The 23,695-nt window shown below is 34.3% G+C and overlaps 1 protein-coding gene and 3 long non-coding RNA genes across 6 annotated transcripts in view; 2 read left to right on the top strand and 2 right to left on the bottom strand.

Annotated features, from left to right (window-relative positions):
* Positions 1–11,929, top strand: part of LOC130222241 (uncharacterized) — a 31,115-nt gene extending 19,186 nt beyond the window's left edge. The window contains exons 6-8 of the long non-coding RNA XR_008836364.1: positions 10,152–10,220; positions 10,588–10,647; positions 11,915–11,929. This is a non-coding gene — a long non-coding RNA (uncharacterized LOC130222241). The remainder of the gene's footprint in view (positions 1–10,151; positions 10,221–10,587; positions 10,648–11,914) is intronic.
* The window catches only part of LOC130222054 (oocyte zinc finger protein XlCOF6-like), a 129,694-nt gene continuing 109,548 nt past the window's right edge, over positions 3,550–23,695 (bottom strand). The window contains exon 5 of the mRNA XM_056454679.1: positions 3,550–5,236. Coding sequence (XP_056310654.1) covers positions 4,087–5,236 — 1,150 coding nt within the window. The 3' untranslated portion in view covers positions 3,550–4,086. The remainder of the gene's footprint in view (positions 5,237–23,695) is intronic.
* LOC130222254 (uncharacterized) lies at positions 13,351–13,988 on the top strand. Of its 2 annotated transcripts, none has more exons than XR_008836382.1 (4): positions 13,351–13,402; positions 13,485–13,592; positions 13,675–13,728; positions 13,820–13,988. It is a non-coding gene; the product is annotated as an uncharacterized LOC130222254 (long non-coding RNA). The 2 variants fall into 2 exon arrangements; XR_008836383.1 differs by having other exon boundaries at positions 13,672–13,728.
* On the bottom strand, positions 19,167–21,255 carry LOC130222277 (uncharacterized). 2 transcript variants are annotated; one of them, XR_008836409.1, is made up of 3 exons: positions 21,229–21,255; positions 19,380–19,548; positions 19,167–19,284 (listed from the first exon to the last, which is right to left on the bottom strand). It is a non-coding gene; the product is annotated as an uncharacterized LOC130222277 (long non-coding RNA). The 2 variants fall into 2 exon arrangements; XR_008836410.1 differs by having other exon boundaries at positions 19,167–19,272.

The following is a 23,695-nucleotide window of genomic DNA, read 5'->3' as shown; positions in this document are numbered from 1 at the left end:
GATTTGTTATTTGTTGAAACAAGGGTACTGCATACCCAACACAATCTTACGGCAATTCGTAACTTTTTGATTTAGTGGCTAATTCATACGAATTAGTACGATCTAATTCGTACAATTTAGTACGATTTGCTCATCCGCCAATGACGGTTGGGTTTAGGGGTGGGGTTAGGTGCCACGCCTCCTTTTTAAAATCGTACAATTTCGTACGACTGAACTCGTACGAATTCGTACGAATTAGCCACTACACTGTCAAAACGTAAAATACTTACGTTTTCTCGTGAGATCAGGCTGGCATACCTTTTGTTTTTTCCCATCGACCATCTTTTCACTGAATGTAGAACACTAAACTAAAACACTAGGCTACCCACAGTATAGTAAAACACGTAGCTTTAAACAAAGAATTCAGAATTTCTTACACAAGTGCTTAAAAAATGCTTTGTGGTGACAAAATACAATGATGTGACAAGAAAGCAAGTGACGGCAATTTAAACAAGCTATGTATAGTCTGTCAGCATGAATCGAATTTTTTGTTCTCATAAAAACAGCTACTGGTAAACCACCAGATTCTAGGTGATAATTCCCAATTGAATTAACGTAAATAACCCATCTTTTAAAAGTTTGCAGGCTGGTAAACGTACATACGAAACACTTTTGAAGTAGGCTAAAGATAAACGACTAGCCTTTTATCTTGTCAGTATGAATTTTCAGCTTGAGCTGCTACCATGTGAAAGGGTAAAAATGAACAACCGACAGATTTTAAAATGTGTTGGTGGCCAATCATGTCAGATGACCAAAATAAGCGACACTAATCTTAATTCTTTGATTTATTTGAAAAGTAAATAAATGAATTAAAAAGAAAAACTATTATTATTACTATTATTATTGTTATTGCATTTAAATTATCCAATTCTCTTAAAGTATTTGTACAAAAATAGCTTTAAAATCAATGAATAGTTAAAACAGCATCTTTCTGAAACTAAGATTTTAAATTCTTGTAACGGTGTAAAGTCATGTGATGCATCTTGCTACTCCTTTTTGCCAGCATTGCAAAAAATACATAATTTTACACATATACACACACACACACACATATATGTATGTGTATATATATATATATATATATATATATATATATATATATATATATATATATATACACACATACACACACACATATACATATATATATATATATATATACACATACACACACACATATATATATATATATATATATATATATATATATATATATATATACAAATATATATAAACTAAATGCGAAAGACGACAAAGAATTTTTTCTTGTTCAAAGTTTTATAGGCTTTGGTATAGGCTGGGCCTACACAATGATTGTCCAATCAGAGAAGCTGCGGGGGGGTCACACCCCAGTTCCCTCCTCTAGAAGGCCGGGTTGGCACATTGTGTGGGTGCCGCTTTGATAGGATAATTGTTAAAGTAAAGTATCATAACATGGACACCTTTCATAGTATGGTTTCTTCATATAAACCAATGCATTTGAAACTTTCCTAGCTTTCAATCAATACCAAACATGAAGTATTTCACAAGCATTCTGTAGATTTCATTTGTCACCGAGGGCTATAACTCAATAACTATCCATAACAGTTTTGTTAAACACATGGAACATGTACACACAAAAACCTACAGAAAGTTAAAGCAAACATACATTACTCAAATAAACACAATTTTACTTGAATGTCCATTTAATCTTTGGAAGCTTTTCTGATCACTTCTGTGTCTGCCTGAGAATGGGTATTGCCTTGCAGACGCCATTTGCAGGTGCGAACAAAAGGGGCTTTGCTGAGTATTCTCAAAAACTGGTTTGGGGGGTCTTTGAGTGTAGCCTCCTTTATTGTGTTAAGATGTAAAGTTAATTAGCACACATTTGTGATCGCAACTGGCGAGTCATCCTGTGGATAACCTGTTGCTGGGTGCCTGTGGATTGCTTTAAAATGAAATCAAAGCTCAGACATGTAGGCACCAGCCAATCTTTTAAGGATAATATGGTCTGTGACTTGTTCGGTTCTGGAAGGATTCGTTGACTCCCTACAACTTAATACCTGTCGCTCTGCCTAAATCAGAAAATATTTATCAAGTTTGTATTCTACTCAAAAAATTAAATGTAGTAAACTAGAAAGAACCTTAAACTTAAAAATAAAGAAACTTAACTAATAAAACACTAATAAAAGATGCAACACAGGACAATTGAATGGGCTTTTTAAACTTGAGGCCATGTTATACTGCAAACTAACCGTCCTGGAGCTCCACCTTCTTTAATGTGTGGTGCCTTCACACTGATTTGTTTCTCATTCTGGGAGTCAAACAGACAACATCATCCAAAACAACACTAGCCACATGAATACACTAGAGAGTAGAGTACAGATGTATCCGCACCTGTACAATCACTTGCAAAGAGATGTTAAGCTTTAGAGATGCTGTTTGCCAGATGTTTATGAAACTGTTCTTCTCTCAGCTGCCATCATTGTGTTTACGGTAAACGCGAGAAGCGCAACACATTTACAACTAATCCTACTGCAGTGTAGGAGTCTTGGAAAACAGTATACTGTCACTCAGCCTTTTCAAACATTATTCAGACATGAAACATCCTGTGCACATGAGAAAATGTTTTGCTGCATTCATGTCATGTGTGCAACTTTTTGTCCATGTGTTTCTTAAGCTGCGCCGAATGAGCAAAACTCTGTAGACGCTGATCAGATCTGTACGGTTTCACTCCAGTGTGAATCCTCTTCTGTTTTCAGATGTGTTAACTGATTAAACCTCTTGTCACAGTGTAAACCGTCTGGTGGTTTTAATTTTGAAGCTGTAACAAAAGTCTTCTCACACTCAAGCACATATACTCTTTCACACCAGTGTGGATCTTCATGTGTTCATTAAGGTTTACTGATCGGTTGAAACTCATCCCACACTGAGTTTATGTAAATGGTTTCTCTCCAGTGTGGGTCTTCTTGTGTTTATTAAGGTCTGAGGAGCTGCTGAAACTCATCCCACACAGAAGCTGCAGTCACACTAGTTTGTGTAGGAAAGTCCTATAATGGGGTTGCAGTTCTTATGAGTACCCACTAGATGGCGGACCTCTCATTTGACAGACATTTACCACTATCGATTTAAAAGCATGCACATGGCACAAATCACATGTGAGGCATGGTGAGACTGCAAGATATCTACCCTGTGTGCGTTCATGCCAAGAAAGTGAGTTTATTTACTGATTTTCACCAAAAATATGTACAATACTTATATTAATACTGTTGTGATAATATATGTAATGTTATATTAATCCTTTAATGCATATATTTGCATAATCTGATGTTATATGTCAATCTGTGTTGGGAAGCTAATATACAAGTTCAAACTATTTATGCTACAGCATATTTCTTTGTTGAATTTACGTATACATTTTGATTGATGGTGTAAAGTCATTCTTATACACTACAGATTAACAGTGAATTTATTCATGTATTTGCAGATTGTTTTCTTTTGTAATCAGAATGGACACGTTTGATTGTTGTTAAGTGATACACCTGTAATATTTTTTTGATATTCAATTTGCCCATTTTATGTTTCAGACCACACACACACACACACTCACACCCCATTTGTACCTATACCAACAACAGGTGACCTGTACTAATACAGGCACTCATTAAAGATTTTGTTGGATGAAATTCTCTGAGCCCTTTACTCTCTTACCAGAGTCTCCAGTTTTCAAAGACTATCAGAACAATCCAGATGTTCCACCTCTACAGTTTGAGCATGCAAAATTCTGTTGTATGGTGCTGCAAAATGGGGCGGGATTAAACAAATGATTAGACATTTTAAAAAGTGAGCGTTTGGCCATTTTAAATTTCTATCCAGAGAGGTCATATTTTGATCTTTGTTTGGCCTTACAGTCAAGTGATACGATTTTGCACGTCAGAGTTCACCAAGCTTGAACTTTGCAACGCAGTGAACTGTGAAACTTGACGCACGAACTTGGTTTCCGGTGTGACGCATTCGCGTGCATATGAAAGGAAGTCTATAGGGAGAAAAGTCCAGTGTGACCACGGCTTAAGTGCAAGTAAATGGTTTCTTGTCAGTGTGGCTCATCCTGTGTAGATTAAGGGATGATGATCGGCTGAAACTTTTCCCACATTGAGAGCATGTGAATGGTTTCTCTCCAGTGTGGATCCTCGTGTGTTTATTAAGGTGTGATGAGGAGTTAAAACTCTTCCCACACTGAGTGCATATGAATGGTTTCTCTCCAGTGTGGATCCTCATGTGTTGATTAAGTGATGATGATTGGCTGAAACTCTTCCCACACTGAGTGCATGTGAATGGTTTCTCTCCAGTGTGGATCCTCATGTGTTTATTAAGGTGTGATAAGCAGTTAAAACTCTTTCCACACTGAGTGCATGTGAATGGTTTCTCTCCAGTGTGGATCCTTGTGTGTTGATTAAGAGATGATGAGCAGCTGAAACTCTTCCTACACTGAGTGCAAGTGAATGGTTTCTCTCCAGTGTGGATCCTCATGTGTTTATTAAGAGATGATGAGCAGCTGAAACTCTTCCCACACTGAGTGCAAGTGAATGGTTTCTCTCCAGTGTGGATCATCATGTGTTGATTAAGGTGTGATGATCGGCTAAAACTCTTCCCACACTGAGTGCATGTGAATGGTTTCTCTCCAGTGTGGATCCTTATGTGTAGATTAAGGGATGATGACAGACTAAAACTTTTCCCACACTGAGTGCATGTGAATGGTTTGTCACCAGTGTGGCTCATCACATGTAGATTAAGGGATGATGATTGGCTGAAAGTCTTCCCACATTGAGTGCATGTGAATGGTTTCTCTCCAGTGTGGATCCTCGTGTGTAGATTAAGGTGTGATGAGCAGTTAAAACTTTTTCCACACTGAGTGCATGTAAATGGTTTCTCTCCAGTGTGGATCATCATGTGTTGATTAAGGGATGATGATTGGCTAAAACTCTTCCCACACCGAGTGCATGTGAATGGTTTCTCTCCCGTGTGGATCCTCATGTGTAGATTAAGGTGTGATGAGCAGTTAAAACTCTTCCCACATAGAATGCATGTGAATGGTTTCTCTCCAGTGTGGATCCTCGTGTGTCGATTGAGGTGTGATGATTGGCTAAAACTCTTCCCACACTGAGTGCATTTGAATGGTTTCTCTCCAGTGTGGTTCATCATGTGAATCTTAAGTTTGCTTTTGCTTGCCAACGTCTTTCCACACTGAGTGCAGGTGCAACGATTCTTGTCTCTCCTTTTCAAAATACCATCAGTCTGAAAATGGGTTTTTTCCTCAATTTTGACATGATGTTCCTCCTCTTTATTCCCCTCATTCTCTTCAATTAGGTCTGAAATAAATAAATAAAACATTAGTTTTCATTAAATCTTAAAATTTCTCATGAAAAGCTGAAAAGTGAAGAGACACTGGAAACATTGGCTACACACAGTGTAATTTTGATGCACATTAAATGTAAAATAAATCAGATAATATTATGTTCGGTCCATTAACATGTACACATTTAAGCAGATTCAATTCAATTCCACTTTATTTATCTAGTGCTTTTACAACGTAACTGTGTCAAAGCCGCTAAACATAGAAGTTGTAGCAAACTGAAACTGTGTCAGTCCAGTTTTCAGCGTTTCTCATAAAAGTCATTTTGGTCATATTGATAAGACACAGATTTGAAAGCTGTAAATGGCCTATTTTTATTCATATATATATTCATAATTACAACAATTTTTTTTCTAAAATTTGTAAAGCAGACAGGGAATACTTGTTCATTCTGTGCCTGACTGGTAAACGCATCAGAAAAAAAGTTTGGGGTAACAGCTGAACAAACAGCTGAATATTTTCCTCACAGACCTGAGACATACCTGTACAGCATCTGCATAAAGGCTGAAATGTGCACCTTTCCCCTTGTGTGCTGTTGGGTCATTTTCATCCATTCTGGGGTGATTTTGAGGCTTAATTTGGCCAAAACTTTCTGTGTTTCAGCAAACCAACTGATATTTTTGGACATCTTATTTTGACATATTCTGGGAAAATGCTTTGAAATAAAAAAAACCTCAATACACTCTGGGCAAATTTTCTCCCTTTTCGTTATATTCAAGGCTGTTTTTTCTTAATTGGCCTCTATTATAACAACTTTTTTTTGATTGCAAAGCCATGACAGCATATAATCATGCATTTATGATTGTTGGTGTTTTCTGTGATGACAGTCAACATTGTTTCATTGGTCTCCACCCATGGGACGGCAAAAAGGAAATGGGTGAGAGTACAAAGAAAGAGTGGGAGAGTTGAAGAGGGCAGGAATATGTTGTGTGTGTCGAAGAAAGAGAAGTTGACTGAACTGTTGCAGTGAGAGGAAACGAGTGGAGAAACTGGGTCGAGACGAGCAGTGTAAACTTAACGACTGGCTGTGAGAAACCAAAAGTAAAAGTACGTATCAAAGCAACAGAGCAAAAACCGCTGTCTTGTTACTGAAGTGCTTGTGACGTCTGTGAATGAGTGCGTCACCAAAGACTTCAGTGCAGTGTGTCCTTACCGATTTATCTCGCTGGCATGGAGTCAGCTGCCGAAACCATTATTTTTCCCCGTTTTCAAATCTGATGAATCTGCTGGCCTGAAATCATTTGTATTTTTACCTTTCACTTTCATTTGAGTTATACGGGCTGAGGGTTCTGTGTTTTATTGTGATTATTGTTATATTGTTTGTTTTGGACTTGCGATTGGAGCGGCGGTTTAATATTGCTCTTATCCTAAATACTATTACCTTAAACCTACACTACCTACACTGGAAAATAAGTGTTTAAGTGTCGGAGTCTAGCTATTCTGAGTGTAATTCAACTTGAATCAGGATGAATATAGGCCGAAGCAACTGTAGGGTGGCGGAATTCCCTACTAGTCTCCATGCTAATTTTAACCCCAGAGCGCAAGCTGCATCTAAGAAAGAAACGGCTCCCGCGAGGGATAACAGTGCGGTCCTTCAAGCTATTGATGCATTAAAGGGTGACTTGATTGCTAAAATTAAAAGAAAAGGCTGTTGCACACTCAGTTGAACTTTACAATCAAATTGACCAGCTTCAAACGGAGTTGCGCAATGCTGTGGAGCACATTAGTGACTGGTCTGGAGTCTGTGTTGGGTGGATACTCCGACTCTCTTACTACCCTAGAAAAATAGTTTAGTATCGTGAAAATGGAGCTGGCTCTGCTGAGAGACCAAAGCGAGGATCTTGAGGAGAGGTCTCGCCGCTCAAATCTCCACATTACGGGAGTTAAAGAAGATGGGAGGATGGCAGATGCATAAAAGAGTTTTTAGCCGGCCTCCTGAAAGATACCCTGAAGGTCAAGAAGACTCCACTTCTAGACCAGGCACACCGCACTCTACACTGCAAACCAGTGGACGACAAGGAACCGCCACGCGCCTTTGTGATTAAATGCCACTACTTTTCCAAAAAAAGAGGGAATTTTGAAGAAAACCATTGAAATGAAGGCAATCACGACAATACAAATGTTAACGTCACTCTCTGGTGAACATTTAAATTACCACTATAGCACATGTTCGTTGTTGTCTAGTTCTCAAGTATATTTTGTCAATAATGGGGTAGCTTTGTTGTAAAACATCAAGAGCTGTTCAAATTTATTTGTTTTATACGTGAGGTCCCACATGGTAAGCTAGTTAAAAGTGGGAGTAGCTGGAAGTGGATGCAACTTTACACGCAAGGTTTCAATATTGTGTTGTTTCGTGTTTATAAGTTTATGTGCGATCACCTGTTTTTTTTTTCTTTTTTCTCTCTCTTTTTTTTCTTTCTGCTCTCTCCCCCAGACCCCCTACATACAAAACCCACAGATACCTTTCAGATGTTTCTGATAAATGTTTTCGACAGCGCTCCATAAAATGTGTGGAGTAAAGACAAACTTTACCAGTTGGAATGTGCGGGGGCTAAATTACCCAGTGAAACGAAACAAGGTGTTCGCATATCTTAAAGTTAAAATCTGATACTGTATATTTACAGGAGACACGTCTGTTGAAAAAGGACTATTCTAAACTTTATAGAGGAGGCTATACACAAATATATCATTCTAACGTCAATAGCAAAAGGAGTAGCGTTGCTGTACTTATACATAAGAATGTACAGTTTGTTATGGAGTCAAATGTGTTGGATAAAAATGGCAAATACAGAATAATGCAAACTTTTAACATGTCTGTGGTCCTGGCTAATTTGTATGCTCCTAATTGAGACAATGCACAATTTTTCAGTGATTTATTTTTCATTTTTCCTAGTCTCGACTCACACAATTTAATTTTAGGAGGCAGTTTAAATAGTGTTTTGCACCCAATTTTGGACCGCTCAAGCACTTCGAGTAATACGTTAAGTCAGCCAGCACAATGTATAAACTCTTTCCTTCAGACATATGGCGTAAGTGACCCCTGAAGATTTAAATATCCATCTTCCAAGCAATTTTCCTTCTATTCACCTGTGCATCAAACCTATTCCAGGATTGACCATTTTCTCCTCGACAAGCAGTTACTTCCCTTAATGTCAGAAGTAGAGTATGGTAGTATTGTTATTTCGGACCATTGTCCAGTCTCACTACAGCTATGTTTTCCAGGCAATGTAACTCCCCAACGTTAACTCAAGACTCTTGGCAGACGACGTTGATTTGTAAAATGTATTGATGCTCAAATTGATTTCTTCCTTGAAACAAATGAATCCCCAGAGCTAAGTTATAGCATCCTCTGGGATACTCTGAAAGCATATATAAGAGGACAGATTATTGCATATCAAGATGTGCAAATAAAAGAATGTCAAAACGGCTTACAGAGATTATGAATAAAATTAATACAATTGATCAGCTACACTCAACATCACCTTCCAAAGAGCTCCATAAGAAAGACTTATTCTGCAAATGGAATATGACTCCTTGACTAGTGAAAATGCAGAGGATCTCCACATAAGATCATGACAGATTAATTATGAACATGGTGAACGAGCTGGCAGGATATTATGTTACCAACTGAAATATTCCTCAGCAGTTGGTTTTATAGCAGCAGTTTAGTAAGGATGATGGCAGTATTATTACTGATCAACAAGGAATTAATGATCAATTCAAAAACTTCTATAAATATGACGAATATGAACATATTGAGAGCTTTTTAAATTATTTAGAATTACCATCCCTCTGTGATTCAGATCAGTTGGCATTAGAAGGAAATATAACACCTTCTGGAATTGAAAATGGAATAAAAAAAATTGAAAACCGGAAAAGCACCAGGCCCTGATGGCTTCCCGGCCGAGTTTTATAAGAAGTTTTCTGCCAAGCTCACACCCCTGTTGTGCAAGGTATTTGCTGAAGCTCTTGTCTCGGAATCACCCCTCCCCCTCCATGACATCGGCTGTTATAACAGTACTTCTTAAAAAGTATAAGGATCCACTTAAATGTGAATCTTATCTATCGTTAAGCTTACTCTGCTGTGATTATAAGATCCTGGCTAAAGTGCCAACCCAGTCTCACGGCAGTTCGTGAAATAGTCACGAAATTTAATCTATTGATTCGTGTTCATGGGCACGAATTTCCCTCTTTTTTCGTGTCACCTAGCACGAATTTCCATCCAATGTATTTCAATAGGAAATCATTTTCGTGTCTCTAGCACGACTTATTTTGCCATAGGGTACCTGATGCTGCGCTTTTTAAAAAATATTTTTATTAAATATTATTATAACCACAGGGTACCAGACGCAGTATTACGATTATTATTATAGCCACAGGGTACCAGACGCAGTATTTTGATTATTATTACAGCCACAGGGTACCAGACGCAGTATTTTAATTATTATTGTTGACACAGGGTACCAGACGCAGTATTTTAATTATTATTGTTGACACAGGGTACCAGACGCAGTTTTTTTATTATTATTATTGACATAGTGTACTAGTTTTTCTAAACCGACGCAGAAGGAATTCCATTGCTTTCAATGGGTTGCCTCAGGCGTCATACGGAGACGTTCAAAGCCATCAAAAGATGTCAACGCAATATTTTAAACCTGGTTAACGTCTATTATAACAGTTTTTTTTTTAAATATGTGATTTTTGTTTTGTTCATGAAAAGCGTCTGTAAAGAGGGTCGGGACAACTGTAAATGAGAATATACATCGGTCAACGTGACTTCTATTCAACAGTGAGTTTAACATCGCTCAGCTATTGGTCAAAATGCATCTCCGGTGAGTTCACCGATGAGTTTAACTGCAGCAATATGTGGTAGGTTAATGCTACATAATATATTTTTTATTTTCTATTGGAGATTAGTTGGTATTTATAAATATTTTATCATTTACTTTATATTTAATGAGTGAAATTATATTCAATTGCCCAGTTTAGGGTAATTATGCCTAATAAAACTGATTAAGGTGTTTGTTTTTTAACTTAAAAAATATTACATTTAAAGTACTAAGTTTTAAAAATATTTTTAGCTGATCTTTGTATTATTAAATTATTCATTGAAGTTGGGGTCATAGTACGTCGAGATCTATTTTTTTTTTTTACAGTCTATGGTCGCAATCCCAAGGTTCATTGCGATCCCAAGGTCCACTGCGGTTTTCCACGCGGTAAGTAAAAAGTAAACAAATAAAGACGATTTGTTGATTTAGATAAGGGGTTTGTTTAGAACTTTTATAAAAGCAGGGAAGTTATCTCCTGATGCATTAAATGACTGCAGACTTGATAGAAATAAAGCATGTACTGCAAACTAGCGATGTTATCTAATTACATCTAAGTTCATTTATTAAAAAATATATTTTCCCCACATATAGTCGTGCATAGCTCAGAACAATATAGTTATACATTTGAAGATGAGGAGCAGTGTTACCAGATTGTTGTTTTCCACAATAGTAATCGTCCAAAATCTAAATAAATTATGCAATATGCAATAAATATTACCTCTAATAATACAATTGTATTCATAACTACATCAATATTAAAGCAAATCAAGTGTTTCTCTTAAGTTTAAAGGCTACATTGTAACTGCAATTATTTTTCATGCCTTAAAAGAAACAAAAAAGCAGACATAACTGAAATTCTGCCTGTCTGAGCACATTTTATTCATTTTAGACCACAAAACTAATCTTTGTATTATTAAATACAGTCTCTTTCTGCCTCTATATATATATATATATATATATATATATATATATATATATATATATATATATATATATATATATATATAGTTGAAGTCAGAATTATTAGCCCCCCTTTTAATTTATATATTTAATTTAAATATTTCCCAAATTATGTTTAACAGACCAAGGAAATTTTCACAGTATGTCTGATAGTATTTTTTCTTCTTGATAAAGTCTTATTTGTTTTATCTGGCTAGAATAAAAGCAGTTTCTAATTTTTTAAAGTCAAAATTATTAGTCTATTAACCTAATTAACCTAGTTAAGCCATTAAATGTCACTTTAAGCTGTATAGAATTGTCTTGAAAAATATCTAGTCTAATATTATTTACTGTCATCATGGCAAAGAGAAAATAAATCAGTTATTAGAAATGAGTTATTAAAACTATTATGTTTAGAAATGTGTTGGAAAAAAATCTTCTCTGTTAAACAGAAATTGGGGGAAAAATAAACAGAAGGGGGCTAATAATTCTGACTTCAACTATATATATATATATAAAGTATAAGGTGTTCAGATATGAATATTTTGTTTTCAGGTTCTTCGAATTACTTTAAATCCAATTTCCCAATTTTATTAATAAGCAAAAGGTAAAGGCACTTTTAGAACCCATGTTTATATTGTTAAATTGCACTTGTCCCTCTCTCTATCTCTGTTAACACATTTGTGTTTGTTTGTTTAATCCTTGTGTCTTTCAGTCTGTTTCTGCCTATCACAATGAGTGATTCAGAACTTCAAGAGCAACTTTTGAACCTTGATACTCGGATTGATCAAGATTTCAATTATAAGCTCAAGTCTTGATGACAACTAGGTGATCTGCAGGAAGCAACTCCAGTAAAGACAACTGAACCAAGGGTATGGTGGAGAAAGAGACACATTGTGTAAGGAAGGCCAAGACCAATCTGGAATCAATAAAGGGTTAGTTTTTCATTCCATGTATATTAAATATCTGCAATGTTTAGGCATATATGATTGTATGAGATAAAATTTACATGCATTTATTCTTCCACTACTATTGTATTAACGGAAAGAGACGCATAAGTTTTATTCTTACTATTGTTTATGAAAAACATTAAACTACAGTATAAGCTCACAAAATATAGTGGCTTAACTGTTTAAAACAATTTGTTCTATGTGTTGATTAGTGGCCCACCTTTTTTTTATTTTCCAGAAAGTATTTTGTTTTGTCTGATTTGTATGACACCTTATAGACCATAAACTGATTCGGCTGTCCACATTGGAGTCCAGGAAATTAGAAGTCTGCTTATGCTGCTTGTCTACTAGTCTTGGGATAAGTTGAAATGTTATTAATGTTAATTTTCTGTTGTTTTAATCTTGTACAGCTCATAGGAACTCCAATCGTCCCAACTGTGAGAGGGCAGTCACTCCAGTGACTGTTGGTGTGTACTTCATTGTTTCCATTAGTCCCTGTGTCTGTAGACCTAGGTGACAGTGGGCTAGAGTGAAATTTTGGTTTTATTTAAACTAAGGCATAATGATGGCCTTTTTATCTCAGATTTGGTCATGCAAGTAATTAATTGATATCATAAAATATTTTTATATTCTTTCCATTGTAGGTGGAAAAGATGTTGGTATAATTATTTTTAATAGACTGCCAAGATCTCAGCAGACATTTTTCTTAGATATTCTTGAGTGGGAGTCTGTGCAATACAAGGTGGATAGTATTTGCAAGAAGGATGTACTAGGTACTTTAAACTGTATGTGTTGAAACTAAATTAACAAGAAAACAGCTCTTTGATGTTCACCTAGTAAAATTAGATTAGAAGATATAAACTGTCATGTACTTGTTCTTGACAGGAAGATTTGTGGACTACATTAACTAATGACACTACCTCCAAAGAGTTGCAAAAAGCTGTCCAAAGTTCCAGCACCCTCTTTAAGTCCTTCATTTTGGTGTTCCATGCCAAAGCACATGAGTTTTAATGTGAGATTGGTGAACTATATGAGCATCTTAAACTGATGCCAAAATTTTGTTATTGCTTTCCAGGATATTGGCATACCAGGATAGGCGTGGTTTAACTGTTGGGAAGGAGGTTGGAACAGTGCAATGTTTCCTCTCTTGGATTGCAGTGACCAGACATGCTACTGTAACTCTCATGGTCATGTGCTGGTATTAGCAGATGTTCAACTATTTGGCCATCTTACTGACCTGTTGATATCAGAAGGTAAAGACATCCAGTAGAGTTTGTTTTAGATGTTCAGTAACCAATTTGAATAGTATTATGATTTTTGATTTCTTATCACTAGACCACAACAGCTCTGCAATGCAAGTTGCAAAACAGAATCCATGAAACTGGCAGTGACCGGAAACCAATTGGAAGACTTTGGTTTATGATGTAGAGAAGTGGGCAGACGGTGAGGAAATTATTATTAATATTACATATAGTCATGAATAATTGTAAGTGTTACTATTATTGTTTTGTATTTTCACTAGCAGAAGCAAAGACAACAAAAAACAGAAGTGATGTGGATGTCTTCGCCTTATAGCATGGTATGTACACTAGACTTCTGTCAGTTTTGATTCTTTAACAGTTGATGTATAATCCATGTGATACAACTTTCTTCTTATGAATACATTTCAGACACTGTCAATCTAACAACAACGAGAAGGGCGTTCAACATTATCCTGCTAGTAAGGACTCTTCAAGAGAACAGAGGATTCTTGTGGCAGAGATGGCCAACCATTATAAATACCAAATACCTTTCAACTCATCCTGGTTCCTTCAGAGAACTGTCCTGCTTATGTGCTACTGAAAAGTATGTATTTGTATTATTTAGCACAAACATAAGCATAAGGCTACCCAGTCCAAAGGATGTTAATACATTTTAATGTGGTTGTGTTCTTCTTTTAAAATGCAACATGTGGCCTAAACGAAGAGGGGTTAAAAGGTCTGTGGATCATCATTCTCAGAAAGCAACAAAATAACTGAGAAAAAAAAACTACGACAGGAGGGTGCAAGCTAGAGACCTGCAAGGTACCTGCATGTTTTGGCCGGAGCAGAGAACATACATTTTTTAAATAAAGCTCCAACTGATGAGTATGACATTGACTACAGATTTTCTTTTACTGTAAAGAAAGAAGACGATGACCTTAACACTGAATCTAAAGCATGTAATAAAATCTGAATTTCATCATCTATAACCAAATTGTTGTCTCTTTTTTTCAAATACATATACATGTACAGTATGTATGCATGCCTCTTAAATCAATCAGTGGTGTTAATTTGGAGCATTATTGAACGCCTAACTGCTTACAACATGTATAGATTTGAGGTATTCTATATGAAAATAAAATAAATACATTAACTGACATTGAGAGCTTTTAAAATATGAATTCTATGATGAAGAATGTGTATTGAATTTTTGCATATACTTGGCCAAAATTTTTTTATTATTATTATTATTATTATTATTATTATTATTATTATTATTATGGTCAACTGCTCAGATACCTCCAGTCAATATGTGGCTGAGTCAGGCAACCAGACTTCTACCACTTGAAAAATTTACCTATGATTTACATCAAAGATCTGATGTGTTCTGGCGCATTTGGTCCTCCTTCTGGATTTTTCTTGAGGGTACTCCATGACTATTTCTTCACCTTGGAATTTAAGGTTCTATCTGCGTTCTGAATGATTTTGAGATATTGAGCTTCAAAGTTTTTGCATTTCATAGCAAACAGTATGTGTGTAACATTTGTTTAAATAAAAAGTCTTAAAATTTAAACAACTTACAACATACAAAAACATCCCATAAAGTTAATAAGTTGTCATTTAATAAGAATATGTCAATAACCCAATTTTGACAAACATGTCAGATAGAACCTTATAACTCTAAGGTGACAATATGTCTTTCTAAATTTGTTTTATCTCCTTTTATTTTTGTCTTTGCTTTGTTGCATTTGTATGCATTTGTTAGAATGTCCAACAAAAACTGCTGTACATATTGTTACAAGATACCAGTACCACTGTTGTTCTGTTGAAAATTAAAATAATAATAATAAAATAAAAAAACTATTTGTACAATGTTCTATTGAATGCAAAAAAAAAAAAAAAAAAAAAAATCAAATGATGCCAATTAAAACATTTTCAAAACTAACAGAAAATCTATAAAATATGATTTTTTGGTAGACATAAAACATCTCAATACCTTATACTTACATATAAGTACAGCACAAAATTATTTTACTTTTAGTTTAGATCATCTGAAGGTTTGCATTTTTATTTTGTTGGTTAATGGCTATGTGTTATAATCATTTGGAGGTTTGAACTATTCACAGCATTTGTAAAGATATCTTTTCGTCATTGTAACCTCATTTCTTACTATTTTCATGATTTTTACAATGCAGAAATTCTTACAAATCATTTGATTAATAAAGAAAATAATTAGCAAATTAACCCATGATGAAAACAATAATTAAATGCAGTGTCTACAAAATTATCCAGATTGAGTTTCACCACAAGACACAGTAAGTTGCATGGTGTAATACTAATTTGAATAAATATGGTATGCTAAAGGGGAAATTTTTATTTTAGACTTCAGTCCTTGGCTGAAGAAAGATAACAAAGGCCACGTTTGTCAGTATCTTAGTGTATAGTATGCTGTAATAACTGAAAACTGTTTAAAGATTATTATTATAGGGATACATGCAGGACAAAGACATTATGTGGAATCATTATTTCCTGGATTAAATACATAAATTCATACATTGTCATCAAAACATATTGTTACACAAACAAGTTGAAGATTTAGAAAGTAAAAATATTCAGATAAAGAGTTTTTTTCAAAACAAATACAAAAAGTCTTTAAAAGGTTACATTTATAAACATTTACATATTTTAATATAACTTATCCATATTTCAAATAAAGTAAACAATTAAACCACATGATGACCATTAATGAAACTTCTTTTCCATGATTAATCCAGTGTCATAAAATCCACACATATTATTCTGAACACTTCAGTGAATTAACCAATTATTCATATAATTTGTGATGAATATTGATCACTATTGCTAATGACTAGTGATTTAAGAGTATACTGATGTTGTACAGCTTATTTTTTAACACAACTGTACATGTGACAATAACAATGTCTTATTCATGTTGAAGATGATACATCTACATAGGTTTTACTGCCTTTCTACTCCCAGGGGATGTGTAGAGCCCCATGGAAAAAGAAAAAATTATTCACATTTCAAACGTCTCTAACTCGAAGTCAAATTAGAATATATAAGGGAAAAACCACAACACTATTACTTATGCTATATTCAATAAATAATATTGGACATTGGACAGTTTTCAGATATATACTGAAAGTCAATAAAAGCTGTTTAAAAAAACACTCATTGTAAAACAACAAATTTATGTCTGGCTTTCACATATGTCATAAATATATGGACAATGACCTTATATAGATAGTCCTATGTTCATTAAAGATCGTATTTATTCCATTTTATTACAAAAATATTTTAAACTACATTACCCACAAGTCTTTGTCACTCTATAGATGGGACGGGAACAACATGGCGCGGCAAATTGTAGTTCATTGAAATGTGTAATTAGGGTTAGGTTTAGGGTTACGATCTTGGTTAATCGGTAACTACTTGAAACATGGCGATAACTCATTGATAAAGGACACTGTTAGTAAAGTGGCAAAGTTAGCAAAACATAGTTAGCAACACGAAGCATCTTTTAATTTGGCTTTAAAGTTAGTCCAATCACAACGTCGCAATCTACGTCACACTTGTTGTCTCTATTTGGTAATCCGGCTGAAGGTAGATTATAAATTAAGGATTTAAATATTAAAATTCATATTAATATTACGTATTAAATATTATGTCTTATTAAAATACAAATGTATATTTACAGCGAGATTCCTTTGTGGGTGTAACCTGATGTGCAAAATGATCACAGTGAAACCAGATCATAGGCATACATTTGAAATGAATAATAAAATAATAAATGTTATGTTTGAAAACAAATATAGTTCAGCATTTCCTGTAAATTGACCCTGCATCCTGTAGGTATCCAAATATAAATATATGTCAAACTTCAAGGACAAATATTGTGCCCATTAAATAGTAAAAATAGTGTGTTGTAAATGAGTATGCAAATAAAGACAATACATTTTTAATGAAACATTTATAATTTATTTATAATACCACAAAAAAAATAAAAAAATAAATCACACAAACATGCAAACACCAAAAATATATATTTTATAACAGTTTTATTGCAATATTTTATTACATACATATATATGCAAATGGTTAAAAACAATTATAATTGAAGGAAATGTATATTTTGTATTATTATTATTATATTTATTTATTTTGTGATATTTATTCATGTCATACATCTGGTATGTGAAGCTCAAGTAAAACTGCACTGCAAAAAATCTTTTCAAATGATGCCTTTGGAAATGCCATTATAACAAACTTTCACAACAGCAAGTCAAGTTCATGACAAATACAAAAATGTTTATAATGACAACTTTCTGAACTTAACAGCAAAAGTACCTAAAAGCTATAACACTTTTCAAAAACATATTCAAGTACTTACTAAAGAACAGCAACATTTTTACAAAACACTGAGAACCAATGTGTGCTTGGCGAGTCCAGGTGTTTATGGTGACTAGACTGTCATATTGCAAACCGGTTGGCATGAGGAGACTTGGGTGTAAAGTGTCGGAAATTCCTGGAAGGCTCCCATGTGTTATCCCAGGTTTTGCCACTGTAAAGTATCAGAAGTGCACAATATCATTAAAGAACAAAGAATCAAGATGATTGTTAGGTTTCATTTAGAAAGTTCAGTGATATATATTTATATCTGTAAAGTGTCATTAAATCTGGCACTCTTGAATTAACTGCTTGAATAAGTTTAACATTTTCAGCATGTTTTCATGTATCCCAAGCAGATCTGACAGTCCTACAGACTCAGAGATGAAGATAGTGACTGCACTGATCACTTCTTGCTATTTAAAACACACTCTTTGACTCATCAATTATATGAAAACTACAACAGCATACAGTGCTCCACCCTAATAATATTGCTAAATTATGACAAGTTTATTACTTTACATGGCTAAACATTTATGTTATAGCTGCATGATTCACTGCTATTACTGTAACCCATTACAGTCTTAGCCCAAACTAATTGACTTTCTTAGAAAACTGCATAGAAACCTGTTGCCTTAAACCACTTGTGTTTTTATACAAGGGGAAACTAAACAGCCATACTTGAATTAACTTACAACATTTACAATCTTATCGGACTTACAGTAACACTTTAATTTAAGTAGGGCTGTTAAGTTTTATCTTGCATATAATGTAAGGGGTTTAAGGCAATGAGTTTCTATACAATTTTCTAGTAAAGTCAACTAGATTTGGTTAAAGGAATAGTTCACTACTTAGTCTCCCTCAAGTGGTTGTAAACCTTTATTATAAAACTTCCAAGTTTCTTTGTGTGGAACATGAAGGAAGTTTTTTGAAGAAAGCTGAAAACCTGAAACCATTGACATACATAGGAGTAAAAAAATACTATGGAAGTCAATGTTTACAGATTTTCATCTTTCTTTAAAATCTATATTTTTTGTGTTTAACTGAAGAAAGCAACTCAGAAATATTTGGAACAAATGAAGGATGAGTCATTAATGACAGAGTTTTCATTTCATTTTTGGGTGAACTATCTCTTTAAGAGTATACTGAAAGAAATGTCCTACTCAATGATGCTAACTTCAGCTACATGTGTAGCCCCTTGAGTACTTAATTAGAAATCAAAACAATGATCAGATCAGTCCTATTTTATGCTCTATATATCATATTGGCCACAGAATGGACTACTTAGTGTTGCAATGAAATTAAACAAATAATAAAACTATGACTTACCACACAATGCAAGACAACCAGTGAATTTTCAACTCTACCTTTTCTGAACACAAGATGAGGTTCCAGCTTCAAAATGGCACCATAACACTGATCCTGAGTGAGGTGGTTGTGCTGCTCTGTGAGGTTGTGACTGTTCAGATGCAGTGCTGTGAAGAGTTCTTTATTAAAAGAAAGTACATTCTTTTCAAATCTGCACATATTAACAAAGAAAATACAATAATTTTAAATAATGATTAATTCTGAAAAACCTTACCCTTAGTGAAGATGAATTCATATGGCCTCTGCATTCTTTTGCTACATGTATGGAAGACAGATGAGTAATTATGTCTGCAACCCACTTATTTGCAGATTTCTCTACTGTTTTCCAATAAATACATTGGACTTAATCCAGAACATTAATCCAGTGTCTAAAGGTTCTGCATCTGAAATGAATAAAAACAGATGTGACATTAGTTAAACCCACTAAACTACTAGATACATCAGTACTGCTTTAAGCAATTGTAATGTAATTTAAGTGTAGTCCAAAATTAGCCTTAATCTGTTTAAGATTATGATTTAAAAAGCATTTCTTGCATTAAAAATTTCTTGCACTCACTCACTCACTCACTCACTCACTCACTCACTCACACACACATATATATACAGTTGAAGTCAGAATTATTAGCCCCCCCCCCCCCCCCCCCCGATTATTTTTACCCCAATTTCTGTTTAACGGAGAGCAGATTTTCTCAACACATTTCTAATCATAATAGTTTTAATAACTCATCTCTAATAACTGATTTATTTTCTCTTTGCCATGATGACAGTAAATAATATTTGACTAGATATTCTTCAAGACACTTCTATACAGCTGCAAGTGACATTTAAAGGCTTAACTAGGTTAACTAGGCAGGTTAGGGTAATTAGGCAAGTTTTTGTATAATGATGGTTTGTTCTGTAGTCTATCGAAAAAATATAGCTTAAAGGGGCTAAAAATTTTGACCTTAACCTCTTAAGGCCCAAGCTGGTTTTTTTTACACGCATTTTTTATTTCTCTTTATTTTATTTTTTTATTTTGGCTTATTGGAACCTGATTAGAATAAAACCTAAGTACCAACTTTTGAAATGATGTACTTTTAGAGAAAAGTATGTCCATATATGTGGAATATGTCCGAATTTATATAAAACACAATAAAGTCACCTTTGTGTAATAGAATGAAAAACTCTTTATTTCTGCCTTGAACACAGCAGTTTTTTTCTTGCCTTTTTAATGCATTAATAACACATACACACATATTTTTGAACGTGCTTTGACTATCAGTAAAAACATTTTTTTGCCCTTTTTGGACAGTTAAAATAGTGTTTGGGACATTTCATATGCTGCAAAACAGTTGCAGTATGACACTGTATGTCTGTAACAAAATATAAAACATAACAGCTAAAATGTGCTGTCCATGTATGTGGCCACTAAGCCCTAAGAGGTGAAAATGGTTTTTAAAAAAATTAAAATTGCTTTTATTCTAGCCGAAATAAAACAAATAGGACTTTCTCCAGAAGAAAAAATATTATCAGACATACTGTGAAAATTTCCTTGCTCTGTAAAACATCATTTGGGAAATATTCATAAAATAAAAAAAAATCAAAGGGGGGCATTATATATAATGTGTTTGTGTGTGTGTCTGTTTTAAGGCATGAAAAATAATTGCAGTTACAATGTAGCCTTTAAACTTAAGAGAAACACTTGATTTGCTTTAATATTGATGTAGTTATGAATACAATTGTATTATTAGAGGTAATATTTATTGCATATTGCATAATTTATTTAGATTTTGGACGATTACTATTGTGGAAAACAACAATCTGGTAACACTGCTCCTCATCTTCAAATGTATAACTATAGTGTTCTGAGCTATGCACGACTATATGTGGGGAAAATATATTTTTTAATAAATGAACTTAGATGTAATTAGATAACATCGCTAGTTTGCAGTACATGCTTTATTTATATCAAGTCTGCAGTCATTTAATGCATCAGGAGATAACTTCCTTGCTTTTATAAAAGTTCTAAACAAACCCCTTATCTAAATCAACAAATCGTCTTTATTTGTTTACTTTTTACTTACCGCGTGGAAAACCGCAGTGGACCTTGGGACCGCAATGAACCTTGGGATTGCGACCATAGACTGTAAAAAAAAAATAGATCTCGACGTACTATGACCCCAACTTCAATGAATAATTTAATAATACAAAGATCAGCTAAAAATATTTTTAAAACTTAGTACTTTAAATGTAATATTTTTTAAGTTAAAAAACAAACAAACAAATAAATCAGTTTTATTAGGCATAATTACCCTAAACTGGGCAATTGAATATAATTTCACTCATTAAATATAAAGTAAATGATAACATATTTATAATGACCAACTAATCTCCAATAAAAAATAAAAAATACATTATGTAGCATTAACCTACCACATATTGCTGTAGTTTAACTCATCGGTGAACTCACCGGTGATGCATTTTGACCAATAGCTGAGCGATGTTAAACTCACTGTTGAATAGAAGTCACGTTGACCGATGTATATTCTCATTTACAGTTGTCTCGACCCTCTTTACAGACGCTTTTCATGAACAAAACAAAAATCACATATTTAAAAAAAAACTGTTATAATAGACGTTAACCAGGTTTAAAATATTGCGTTGACATCTTTTGATGGCTTTGAACGTCTCCGTATGACGCCTGAGGCAACCCATTGAAAGCAATGGAATTCCTTCTGCGTCGGTTTAGAAAAACTAGTACACTATGTCAATAATAGTAATAAAAAAAACTGCGTCTGGTACCCTGTGTCAATAATAATAATAAAAAAACTGCGTCTGGTACCCTGTGTCAACAATAATAATTAAAAAACTGCGTCTGGTACCCTGTGTCAACAATAATAATTAAAATACTGCGTCTGGTACCCTGTGTCAACAATAATAATTAAAATACTGCGTCTGGTACCCTGTGTCAACAATAATAATTAAAATACTGCGTCTGGTACCCTGTGGCTGTAATAATAATCAAAATACTGCGTCTGGTACCCTGTGGCTGTAATAATAATCAAAATACTGCGTCTAGTACCCTGTGGCTATAATAATAATCGTAATACTGCGTCTGGTACCCTGTGGTTATAATAATATTTAATAAAAATATTTTTTAAAAAGCGCAGCATCAGGTACCCTATGGCAAAATAAGTCGTGCTAGAGACACGAAAATGATTTCCTATTGAAATACATTGGATGGAAATTCGTGCAAGGTGATACGAAAAAAGAGGGAAATTCGTGCCCATGAACACGAATCAATAGATTAAATTTCGTGACTATTTCACGAACTGCCGTGAGACTGGGTTGGAATAAACAGTGATTAAACACAAGCACATCTTATTGAACATCATTTATTTTCATCACCAATGATCATAGTAGAACCGTTTCTCAAGCAGTCTGTGATGCATTTTGGAAACAGGAGATGAGCCCCTGGTCTAATGCGCCACCTGGCTTGACAAACCCGTTCTCAAAGACTTATTATTTGGGTAGCATACCTATTCTGAATACCTTCGGCAGAATTCAAATGAGCCATTTTAATCTACATTAATTCAGAGACAGGGTCTTCCATGTGAGTGTTTATCAATAAATCTACATGTTTGATAACACCTGTGATCCTTTGCCTTCCTGAGAGCAAATAAATGAATGAATATCTGTCTCTGTTTGCCTCTAAATGTATAATTACCGTAGTTTTATCTGTTTACAGTGATGAATATGAGTTAGGAGATTCAGGAGACGAGACTCACAGGAGACACAAGAGCTTCACAGACAGTCTCCATCTCCAGTGGGTCTTTCAGGTAGGAAAAACTCATTTTGAGTCATAAAATCACTGAAATAACTCCATGAAACACAGAAATATTTGTTCACAAGACTTTTGAGAACTGAATCTTGTAACCTTGTAACCACACACTGAAAACACTGCTGAAATTGGAGCCTGGCATGCGCAGAAAGACTGCCTGATGTAGCCATTTATTTGTTTTTTTTCATGCCTTCATTATATCTGGCTAAGAGGAATTTACCTTCATTTGAATGTTTATTAGGAGTTTTCAAATAATAGCCAATGATAAATGATGTATATAAATAATATCATAACATTTACAGCTCTATTTGTTATACAAGATTCAGTTTCTGGAACATTAATATTTCATAACAGCAAATTCAGTAGATGAACTCAAAAACATGCTGAAACTCAAAATGTCAGAGAAGTCCTGTAAATCAAGTTCAAAAAACCTTACAGGAGATCAACGTGGAGATCGCCTAACTTTAGTTTTGTCTTCCTAATTATTATTTCAGACCCATAAAGAGAATTACTCTTTATAAAATTTAATTTATTATTAAAAATAAAATTTGTTTATTTTTGTCCTTTGTAGCTGTGAAATTTCATTTAATAACATGTGAATGTGTGCTTCTGGTGTGTGATACTTCCAGCTGTCATGTGTGTGCTGCATTGCACATCCGGTGTGCGATCCCCCCCCCCTTAGTGTAATGTGCTCAAAACCTGCCTGGATC

This window comes from Danio aesculapii, chromosome 4 (genome assembly GCF_903798145.1).
Source record: "Danio aesculapii chromosome 4, fDanAes4.1, whole genome shotgun sequence".
In the NCBI taxonomy this organism is placed as follows: Eukaryota; Metazoa; Chordata; class Actinopteri; order Cypriniformes; family Danionidae; genus Danio; species Danio aesculapii.
Note: the sequence above shows the minus strand (reverse complement) of the source record. Positions and strands in the feature narration are given on the sequence as shown.